This window comes from Bubalus kerabau, chromosome 4 (assembly GCF_029407905.1).
Source record: "Bubalus kerabau isolate K-KA32 ecotype Philippines breed swamp buffalo chromosome 4, PCC_UOA_SB_1v2, whole genome shotgun sequence".
Classification (NCBI taxonomy): domain Eukaryota; kingdom Metazoa; phylum Chordata; class Mammalia; order Artiodactyla; family Bovidae; genus Bubalus; species Bubalus kerabau.
Genome location: NC_073627.1, coordinates 23,238,514 through 23,250,208, shown reverse-complemented (window position 1 = coordinate 23,250,208; position 11,695 = coordinate 23,238,514). Strand labels below are relative to the sequence as shown.

Sequence of the window (11,695 nt, the reverse complement as noted above, 5' to 3'; positions counted from 1 at the left end):
CTGGAAAATCCCATGGACAAGGGAGCCTGGTGGGCTACAGTCCATAGGGTCACAAAGAGCCGGACATGACTGAGTGACTTACCACACCTAATGACATTAAATGGCCAAAAAATCCTACTCCAAAACTATGACGTCAAGCATATGAATGCAGAAGGAAAAAACACTTATTTTAGTGCCTTTAGTGACACTTTTTCCGCTGATTTTTGAACATAGGACCCTACACTTTCATTTTGCACTGAGCCCTGCAAGTTATGCAGCTGGCCCTATACATTGTGCTGTGTGTGCTCAGTTGCTTAGTCATGTCGGACTCTTTGTGACCCCATGAACTGTTGCCCGCCAGTCTCCTTTGTCCATGGAATTTTCCAGACAAGAATACTGGAGCGAGTTGCCATTTCCTCCTCCAGAGGAGCTCCCCATCCAGGCATTGAACCTGCGTCTTCTGCATCTCCTGCATTGGCAGGCAGATTCTTTACCCCTGAGCCACCTGGGAAGCCCATACATTGTACCATTGGGGAATTATTTCCCCATCAATTTCTACTATTTGCTTCATTTAGTGACCTTTGGCTCAAGGTTTTATAAATATCCTTTTTGCCCCTTCTTTGAACTCCCATATAACTGTTGGGTTGTTTGGTAGAATTGCTGCCCTCATTAAAGCTTCTCATTAGAATCAATCACAAATTTGAGAAATATGAGAGCTGTTCTTCCTTTGCAGAGTTTAAAATTTGTTGGGAATCTCTATCATACACTTTGATCGAGAAAGATAGAAAAATGTATTCATCAACCTCATGAAATTTTAAGTTCTAGAAGAGCTGCATGTGGGTTAAATCTGGCCCACCATATGTTTCTGTACAGTCCATGAGCTAAGAATGGTTTTTTATGTTTAAATGGTTGAAAAAAAATCAAAAGAAGGACAAATATTTTTTGACATGTCAAAATTATTGACCATTCAAATTTCAGTGTCTATAACTAAAGTTTTATTGGAAGGTAGTCATGCTTATTTTCTTATCTATTGTTCATGGCTGCTTTCTACTTCAGTGAATGAGTTGAGTAGTCATTGAAAAAGAGAACTTATGGCCTGCAAAGCTTAAAATATTTACTATTTGGGCCAAATATTTTAAAGAAGAAGCTTGCCAACTTCTACTTTGGAAAGGGGTAATTGGCATGAGATTCTTTGCCGTAGATCTTTTGAGATCATCCTGATTATGGGGAATGGTATCCTGATAAGTATCCAGATCTCCAAATGAGTTTGAGATAGGCTCAGAAGGCAATGGCACCCCACTCCAGTACTCTTGCCTGGAAAATCCCGTGGACCAAGGAGACTGGTAGGCTGCAGTCCATGGGGTCGCTAAGAGTCGGACACGACTGAGTGACTCCACTTTCACTTCTCACTTGCATGCATTGGAGAAGGAAATGGCAACCCACTCCAGTGTTCTTGCTTGGAGAATCCCAGGGATGGCGGGGCCTGGTGGGCTGCCGTCTATGGGGTCGTGCAGAGTCAGACACGACTGAAGCGACTTGGCAGCAGCAGCAGCATAGGTGAAACACCACGCATGCGCCATCTAGAGGTGGAAGTTTTCAATCACAGGAGAATTTCTAAAATTTTCCAGATTGCTTCAGTTCAGTTTCAGTTCAGTCGCTGGCTTAGTTGTGTTTGCCTCTTTGCGACCCCATGGACTGCAGCATACCAGGCCTCCCTGTCCATCACCAGCTCCTGGAATTTACTCAAACTCATGTCCATTGAGTCGGTGATGCCATCCAACCATCTCATCCTCTGATGTCCCCTTCTCCCGCCTTCAATCTTTCCCAGCATCAGGGTCCTTTCCAATGAGTCATTTCTTTGCATCAGGTGGCCAAAGTATTGGAGTTTCAGCTTCAGCATCAGTCCTTCCAATGCATATTCAGGACTGATTTCCTTCCAGATTGCCTGCTTATGTAAAAATGATTTAACGACTATGCCTGCTTCCCTAGTACGTCAGCATTAAGAGTCGACCTGCAATGCAGGAGACGTGAGTTCTATCCCTGGATCAGGAAGATGCCCTGGAGAAGGAGATGGCAACCCACTCTGGTATTCTTTCCTGGAAAATCCCATGGGCAGAGGAGCCTGGCAGGTTATAGTCCAGTCCATGGGGTCGTAAGAGTTGGACGTGACTTAGTGACTCAGCAACAACAAAGATTATGCCTAGTGAATGTTTAATATTTAAATGCCATGTGGTATTGACTATTATATAAACATAGGGTAAAAGGAAGTTAAAATATATTCCATAAATGTTTCCCTATGAATTAGACATGGAAAAAATAACTCTCAATTATTTATTTGTCATGAGTGAATGGACATAAGCACACATCTACTTTTTTATTTATTTGAAAACAAACACCCAACTTCCTATAAAAAGGTAACTAAGACAACAGGATTATTTTTTTCTTGGTAAGTAATCTTTAACGGTAGAAAGTATTTTTATTATCTCCTTGATATTTAGAATAATGAAGTTTTGCAGGATCTTTCCCCAAATGATTCTTTTCTCAAAAGTGACAACTAGAAAGGAACTCTTTGTTCTGTCTTGCCATTGGTCATTTTAGATGTCTTTTCTTCAATGGACTGAACCCTTGATGAAAGAACTTTACCACGTTGATCTATCTCTTCAACCACCGTCTTTACCAGCGTGGTTCTGGATAAATCTAGAAATAAAACATATGCAATACACATATTCAACTTAAAATATTACATGACAAAGAATTCCACTGTCGTAATATAATATGTCTGTTTTTGTTGAGGGAATTAAGTATTGGTTTATAATAATTGTTTGGGATAGTTGTATCCACTCAACAGGATACTTTAAGCTCAGAGCACGTTAATTAAAATTACTTAAATATAGACAGGCTGTTGCCATAGTGTATGATTGTCATTAATGTAAAAATATGTGCTGAAATAGAAGGAAAACTAGATTTTATTACCTTTAGATGAATTTCCCGGGCTTCCTGATCCAAAGCCCTTTGATTTAGAGCATGAGCTGTTAAAAAAAATCCAATTTATTCTTTAATATTTGTTCATCACTTCATAAATATTCATTGAGTCAAGGGATGAAAATGAATGCAAGCAAACTTTGTAGGCCTAAAACAGATTTTCATTTTCTATAGAGGAAAATATTACAATTTTTAGTTATCTAAATCTAACATTTAGATAACTAAATGTTATCTAAAGAGAGGATATAAAACAATCTTGTTTACATTTGATTTTTGTTTTAAACCCAAGAATTTAAAACTTAAGGAAAAAGTATACATTTTACATATAGATCCTGGGGGGTTGTAAAGAGTACATTTATTTCAGGACAGCAGTGACATTAGGAATGAACTGAAAGGTGGATAAAGCTTGAAACTCACAAGGATTAAAAGGATAACAAATGGAGACTTCTGCAGGGATGACTGGGATCACCCAGGGCAGATGAAGATGCGGCTGTGATGTACAAAGTATGGAAGAGGGGACAGTTGAGGCAACAGATGGCCATGCTTTTCTGCAATGGAAAGGAAGCGGGGAGGCTTGGAGGCATGGAAGGGAATGACTGTCTATGCTTGTGGCTTGAAATGGTAAAACTGAATTTTCTAATGGCATTACTTACTTTCTGTCTCCATCTATCAGGCGGCAGTAGGTCTCGATTTCTTTTTCCAGGTGGACCTTGATGTCCAGGAGCTGTTCATACTCCAGTTTCTGGCCCTCGGTCTCGGTCCTGACCTGGTGCAGCTGCTCCTCCAGGGCTCCGATCTGAGCCTGGATCTGGGCCAGCTGGGCACAGTAGTTGCCCTCTGTCTCCGTCAAGGAGCACTCCAGGGAGTGTTTCTGAGGACGTAAAAGATGTCACAACGAGGGATGAAGGAGGACCACTTGGAGGACACGTGGACTAGTGTTTCTCAGCAAAGGGCAGTACTGCTCCCTAGGTGAGCTTTGGAAATCTGAGGCACTTGTCACAGTTAAACAGGAGGTGGAAAGAAAGGGGAAGTGAGTGGAGTTTACTGGGTTGGGGGGCCAGGCCCGATGGATGTCCTGGCATGAGATACCTGGCCCACGGATTTCTGATTGTTCCAGCAGACATTCACATATTTAGATATTATTTCATATAACAGTCAATCTTTATATGAAAACATGTTTGGGGGGGTACCATAATAAGAAATCAATCTTATTTTGAAATCTTTCAATTTTATTTTGAGATCGTATTGAGTTGCCTATTGTTTTTCAATCTTATTCTGCTACTGTCTCCAAAGATCTACCCCACCGCTGTTCCAGTGCTTTTTGTGCTGCTATTTCTTTTTGTAATTCATCCTTGATTTTCTGTCATCAGTCAAAGGCCTTTTAATAAGCACTTGAGATTGTATGAATGCCCTCACATGGGTGGGATTTCAAGCCAAGAGATATATTTCCTAACCCAGGACAGGTCATTATTTCAACTCTACTCTTGTGAATATTATACCTCCTCATTTCCACTTGCATAGTCTGTAATTTGTCTTGTCATGTAATCTCTACTTTAATTAATATAATTTTCCTCTTTCTATTATCGTATCACATCCGGGTGGTTATTACGTCTCTTGATATTAGTTATTACCTCAGTGTGCACTCCTATTTCCACTCTTTCATTTTCTCTGTATTCTTGTGTGGACCAACTCCCAATCTTATGTTGTTTAAAATGAAACTTATCCATGAAAAGAAGGTGTCAGCCTCAGTCTGTTTCATTACAGGGTAGTTGGGCCCAAGTGTTTACATATTAAATATATATTATTTTAAAACTTCTATTTTTCCTCTTGATTGCTGTTACGGCATGACACTGGTTTTAAAAGTCTTTTGTGTGTTGTTAAATACATTATCTCTTGACTCCATTTTTAGGATTATAAAGAGGGAGTTGTAAAAGATTCATTATTAAACAGGAGTCTCAGGGAGCTAAGAAGCACTGCCTTTGATAAACAGGCTGACCAGTACATCACATGGGTGGGGCTGGGCTCTCCAGGGAAAAGAAGTGGAAGGTGAACAGGATGGTAATAGGACACTGAGGCGACAAGTGGCAGATATCAGGGAGGTGTGTGCTCAGGTGTTCAAAACTTGAATTTCCCTGATAAAGTGTTCTCATATGATACTCCTTGTCAACATTGTTAACACTGTTGTAAATCAGACCAGACCATAAGCATCTCTATCTCACATCTTCCTACTGTAAAGGTTGGCTTGTAAATGAGGAGACAGGTAAGGATGAACTTAGAAGTTTGTACATTACAGGAAGCATGTGAAGCATTGAGATATTATATTTAGACAACTCCCAGCGTGTTCACAGTTTGTGTTCCAAACTATAGAAATCATCTGACCACAAAAGAATCTCAGGAATGGAAGATAGGTTCCATGCCACCCTTATTCTATTATTTGGTTATGTTGGAAGTTAAGATGGGCTTTTTTATGGATTATTTCATGAGCCCAAACTACAGGACTACTGGCTGCATGGAATCTAGCTACTTTCTAATATCATTACTTCTCTGTGAAAGTGCTTAAAGTTCTGCTCTGGGAACTCAGGAATTTATTTCCTTCAGCGCAGCTCCAAAACGAGAGGGAGGATTTGTGTTCAGGAGCACAGCAGCAGGATAGGTCCTCAGGTTCTAGTTGCAGGAAAGAAGGGAATGGGGAAGAGAGGAGGGTTCCAGGGGCCCAAAGTGGAAGGGAGGAGGGTCTTGGGGACCAGCCAGCAGTGGTGATGAAGGTGAAGGAGGAGAGGGGCACACTTGTTCAGATGGGGTTAGTGAGTGGTAAAGTTTCTAATCTAAATATGATATGGTAAGAAGGCCCTGGCCTTTTTTAGGGTGTCTATATCAAATCAGTCTTCCTATTGTTTTGAGAATCTTTTCCTTCTCTGCTTACTGTTCTCATTTGTATAATAGTGGCTCTTTGTGTCAACCTGGTGTCCTCAGGGGGCATGAAACCTCTGATGAGGACAGGAACCCCTAGACCACCACATGTGCCATAATTCTCAAAACCAAGCCTGTTGAATGCTGCCAGCAGACACTGGAGAAGAGAAGCCGTTTTCCTCCTGGGCTACGTCCATGGAAATATTTGAAATAATTGGCAGTAAGTGCCAGAGAAGGCTGAATGCCAAGCCTTTTGGGGTGTGTTGGGTTGGGATGTCTCCCCTGGATGCCCTGAGGCTGAAGAGGCTAACAGTCCTCACATGGAATCAGATGTGTCCCCTTCTTTGCCTGGTGGAAAGCACAGTGTGGCCTTTAACAGGATTTCAGCAATATTAGGAGATGCTGGTGATACCAGCTCTGCTTTGCCTGACAGCCTGACATAAGCTTGCCACTTGTCAGGTGGACCAATGCTGCTGCTGTTTGCTTTGCATCCAGCTGAAGAAAGGACCAATTTCGGGAAGTGGGCACTGAGCACGGGCGGGAAGGAAACTTCAGAGACCTCAGGGAGGAAGCAGTGCTGTCTGTCTCTCTGAGCGTCTCGGCGGGGTCTGTTCTCCTCTCTCCACTAAGTATTTGGAGGTGAAGTTGTAACCGGGAGACTGGGAAGAAGTTCAGTTAGACTTTTTAGAGTCGCTGACCTGCGCTGTCACCTACCGTTGCCAGGAGGGACTGCAGCTCTATGTCCAGGGTCTGCACCGTGCGCTTCATTTCTGTGAGCTCGCCCCGGGCGGAGGAGGCCGCGCCCGCGTCGTCAGAGATCTGCTGCTGCAGGCTGGCGCTCTGCAAGGCCGAAAGCCCGGGAGTTAGCAGGTATTAGCTTGCCAGGGGGTGGGTGGGTGCGTAGCCGGGGTCGGGGGGTGCGTGGTCAGGGGGGTGAGCGGGTGGAGTGGAGGGATGCAGGCTGATGGGTGTGGGGGTAGGGTGTGGCGGGGGTGGGTACCGCCGGGCTGGGCTGGGCATCCCTCACCTTTTCGTTGAACCAGGCCTCGGCGTCCCTGCGGTTCTGCTCGGCCAGGGCTTCGTACTCGGCCCGCATGTTGTTCAGCAGAAGCGTGAGGTCCACGCCAGGCGCCGCGTTCATCTCCACGTTCACGTTGCCTCCGGCCACGCACTGCAGAGCCTTCATCTCCTGCGGGGAAACATTGACTGTGGCCTGAGGGCGGCGTGTGCTCACCTGCGCTCTTGTTCCTATTTTAGATGGTCTCAGTTTGTGACTTAAATTCGAGTTGTCTAAGTTAAGGCACGAATGATTTTTTTTTAAGTTGACTTATTCGATCAGTAGTCATGCCAATCATCTATTTACTTCGTTATTTGTTAAGACAGCCACAACCAACACCACAACATCCAGAGAGGTGTTTTATCCTTTTGAGTGAGAAGTGGATACAAAGATCAGAGAGTTCTTAAATTCTTTTTTCCTTTATTTAAAAAACTTTTTTTATTATACTTGATTTACAATGTCGTGTTAGTTTCACCTGTACAGCAAAATGATCCATGTATATCTATTCATTTTCAGATTCTTTTCCATTATGGATAATGTTATTACAAGATACTAAATGTAGGGAATTCCCTGGCAGTCCAGTGGTTAGGACCCAGCTTCCATTGCAGAAGGCATGAGTTGGATCCCCCTGGTTGGGAAACTAAGAGCCCACATACCATGGCGTGCAGCAAAAAAAAAAAAAAAAAAGATATTGAATATAGTTTCCAGTGCGATGCAGTAGGATCTTGTTGTTTATGTTATGTATAGTAGTTTGCATCAAGCATATAATTCTCGATTAAATGTCAGTGAGAGTGCTTGTTGATAGGACTAGAGCAGTGGAAAACAAATAAAAGTCCCTGCCCTCTTGGAACTCTCACCTTAAGGACAGTAGCTCTCACTTGAGCACTTGTTATATGCCAGACATTGTTCTAAAGCAGTTTAGGGATATTAACGTCTCTAACCGGTAGGTACTATTACCAGACTTAATTTACAGATTGGGAAATGGAGGCACAGAGAGGTTAAACTATTTGCCCAAGATACTTAATACCTGAAAGGACTGAGATTTGAACATTCCTGGATTTGAACATGGTAGAGAAAAGTAATGTATTAATTTCCTAAGGTTAGGCTGTGACAGCCAGAAAATTGAAGGATACAGATCAAAGTGTTAACCCTGTATTATCTTGGGGGATGAGATTAGAAGGGCAGAGCGGGAGACATGGAATTCTTTGTTTTATATGCCTTGGCACTGTTTGAATTATTATAAGGAGCATGAGTTACTATTGTCATTTAATCTTCACCCCCAAGTATTTAAAATAACTAGAGCTAAATCTTCCCCTACCTCTTCATGATTCTTCTTGAGATAGGTCATCTCTTCACTCAGGGATTCATACTGCAGTTCCTGGTCAGTCCTGCAGAGTGTCAGTTCATCCAGGACTCGTCGTAACCCATTGATGTCAGCCTCTGTGTTTTGGTGAAGGGCGAGCTCATTTTCATACCTTGGGAGACATTCAGTGAATCTCAGCACCAAGTAGACTAGCTCAAGAGACCAAAAAGTAAAACCTGCTTTACTCAACTGCTTTTAAGTGAAAGTTAGAAATGAAATCAGGTCTCTAAATATTATAAATGTATACAGAGAAAGTCCTCCTCCACTCCTCTCACACAATTCTGTGCAGAATAATCAGCATGAATATCTGGTCATGCAAATTCCAATAGCATATCCCGATTAAGTAGAAATAGACCTTTTCAGAATTTTATTGACGTTAAAAGTAAAAATTGTAAATTGGTCAATTAAAACAAATATTTACATTTACTTTGTACTTGGCACTATTTTAGGCAGACCTAGAAATACAGTGATATTTTGGCTCAAGAATGTCATAAATATGTAAAAATGTGTCTAGCTGATTGTAATCTTAAAACATGCTTTGTATTGCATTTTGTTGTAGCATTGTCACATGTTACTTCCTTTAATCTCTTAGGTTATAGCTTGTTCTGTGTGTGCGTGCTAAGTCACTTCAGTTGTGTCCGACTCTATGCGACTCTATGGACTTTAGCCCACCAGGCTCCTCTGTCCAATGGGACTCTCCAGGCAAGAATACCAGAGTGGGTTGTCATGCCCTTCTCCAGTCGGGATCAAACCTGTGTCTCTCATGTCTTCTGCACTGGCGGGTGGGTTCTTTACCACTAGCACCACCTGGGAAGCCCATAGCTTGTTCTACTTGGGGTGAAATTGAAATTTTATGTAACACCTTAAGTGGACTAGAACCATGTTCTAGGTGTGATTATTTTATATATCCTACTTTAGCCGGAAATCGTCAGCAGCCAGTCTGGCATTATCAATCTGCAGAATGACATTAGCATTTGCCGTAGTGGAAGAGATGATCTGGAAGAAATCAGGAGAACACAACCAGTAAGTCTGCTCTAACAACCTATTATTTCAGGAAACAAACAAGCACACAAACAAAAAACATTGCACAATCAACCTTGGTATAAAAAATCTCACTTCCTTATGTAAAAACCAAAAAGGTTTAAAATTTTATTTTTAAAAATTACAAATATGGTTTTACTTCTTTCCATATAACTTTTAGACTGTAGTACTTCTTTATCAATGAATATATCTCAAAATAAGCAATAATGGAACTAGCAACATTTATGTTGCATAGACATTCATGAATCAAAGTGCCTGTTTTTAGCTAATAGGAAGAATTACGTTTCAAAATAGATAATAAATATGATATAAATGACACATAACAGTTCTGAAGCATTTCCTGTTCTACTTCTATGTCATTTGCTAGATCATTCTTAGGTTTTTTTTTTTTTTGAATTTTATTTTATTTTTAAACTTTACATAATTGTATTAGTTTTGCCAAATATCAAAATGAATCCGCCACAGGTATACATGTGTTCCCCATCCCCATTCTTAGTTTTAAATAAATTTTAAATTTCTTAAATTTCTTTAAATTAAACTAAAAATTCTTAGTTTTAAATTTGGAACTACTCAGTGAATTCTCACCTTATTCTTAAGATCTTCGATTGTTAAGTGATATCTGCTGTAGTCGTGATCAAGTCCATGGCAAGATCCAGGACCATGTTTTTCATACCAACTCTTGATTTTTCTCTCGAGTTCAGCATTTGCCTCCTCCAGAGCTCGCACGTTATCCAGGTAGGATGCCAAGCGGTCATTAAGATTCTGCATGGTCACCTTCTCATTTCCAGAGAAGAGTCCCCCTTCACTTCCAGCAAAGCCAGCACAGGTACCACTTCCTGGGATACCACCAGCATGGTCCCCACCAGGAAGACCGCCCAAGCTGCCTGCCAAAGCATAGGAAAATCCACGTCCAGCACCAGAGCTGCCACAGGCATTGCTACCTGCAAAGCCTGTGCCTCCACTGGATGGTCTGACAGATTCAGTTCCAGACCGTAGGCAAATATGCCTGGACCCGCTAGAAAATCGGAGAGACATGGCAGTGTGAGAAATGGTCACCTTGTCTGTGGATAGCCGTAACTTCAGAGGAGAACAGAATATTGTGTGCTGATGGCTTCTTTGGGCTTTTATACACATTGGGGGGGCGTCTCTATTTGAGTTATACATGCCAAAAGGAAAAAAGGCATCATTCAAATTAGCATGAAATTATGTATAATTGGGTGATTTTGGGGGCTAAATTAATGTCTACCATCCTGGGTTGTTGCTTCAGGATATTTGTTATCTTACATATAATAGGGTTCATTCTATATTAAGTTCATTATTTTAACTTATAATTTTGGGTGAGTAATCCTTTACTTTCATCTAGACCCTAAGACTATACCATTATTATTTGACACAGGTTATTATAAAGTTTTAAAAGTTAAGATTGTGATAGGGTACCATCAGCTACAGTAGGGTCTTAATTACCAGAGAGATATATTGATATAAAGAACCATTAGCTACAGAAACACATATTTTATCCCACCACAGCAAGAAACATTGTGTTGTTTTTAAAAAATATATGATCCTACTAACTTCTCTTGTCTTACTGTGATTATTACATCTATTCGTTACCTTGAACAATAACCTAAATATTGACTGATTCCTTTATTTAAAATGTATAACTACTACATTTGTTAGTCAATACTAAGTGTAAAAATAAAGACTTGATGCTAAATAAATGCAGAGATTGAAAAATGCATAGTTACAATCTTTGAGAAATGTATGGTCAGGACCAGATAGGGGCTGGATCATGTTTAGCTGTCTGTATTAAAGACTTTGAAATGAGTCATAAGTAAAAAGCAGGGGGCAACACAATCAGGTTGAAATGAAAAATAAGGCCAGTTACAAGGCTAGGACAATGGTTCAGGTGGAAAGGATGAAGGTAGTAGGATGGAAAGCAGTTGAAAGGATATGGTCGTTGATTGAATTTGGAGAATAAGGAATAAGAATTAGGGATGGCTCTTAGGTAATTCGGAGAAGGCAATGGCAGCCCACTCCAGCACTCTTGCCTGGAAAATTCCATGGACGGAGGAGCCTGGTAGGCTGCAGTCCATGGGGTCGCTAGGAGTCAGACACGACTGAGCGTCTTCACTTTAGCATTTCACTTCCATGCATTGGAGAAGGAAATGGCAACCCACTCCAGTGTTCTTGCCTGGAGAATCCCAGGGACAGGGGAGCCTGGTGGGCTGCCGTTTATGGGGTTGCACAGAGTCGGACATGACTGAAGCGACTTAGCAGCATCAGTAGCAGCAGCAGCTTAGGTAATTGCTTTCAGATGCTGGGAATCCTATAATACTGACTGAGATAGGAAACATAGGAGGAGG

At 41.4% G+C, this 11,695-nt stretch overlaps 1 protein-coding gene across 1 annotated transcript; it reads right to left on the bottom strand.

Moving 5' to 3' along the window:
* Positions 1–2,365: 2,365 nt before the first annotated feature.
* Positions 2,366–10,806, bottom strand: KRT28 (keratin 28). The gene is made up of 8 exons (XM_055575916.1): positions 9,918–10,806; positions 9,205–9,287; positions 8,247–8,403; positions 6,899–7,060; positions 6,586–6,711; positions 3,615–3,832; positions 2,953–3,008; positions 2,366–2,676 (listed from the first exon to the last, which is right to left on the bottom strand). The coding sequence occupies exons 1-8, from the start codon at positions 10,494–10,496 to the stop codon at positions 2,534–2,536; spliced, it is 1,524 nt and encodes a 507-aa protein (XP_055431891.1). The 5' UTR covers positions 10,497–10,806; the 3' UTR covers positions 2,366–2,533.
* Positions 10,807–11,695: the final 889 nt, after the last annotated feature.

Bases quoted from the DNA above. Each gene is read 5' to 3' on its own strand.
- KRT28 (XM_055575916.1), bottom strand. From the start codon at position 10,496: ATGTATAACTCAAATAGAGACGCCCCCCCAATGTGTATAAAAGCCCAA. The intron at 8,404-9,204 runs GTAGGATATATA...ATGTCTCCCAAG, and splicing joins GCTGACGATTTCCGGCTAAA to GTATGAAAATGAGCTCGCCC. The intron at 3,009-3,614 runs GTAAGTAATGCC...TTTTTTTAACAG, and splicing joins CTGATAGATGGAGACAGAAA to CTCATGCTCTAAATCAAAGG.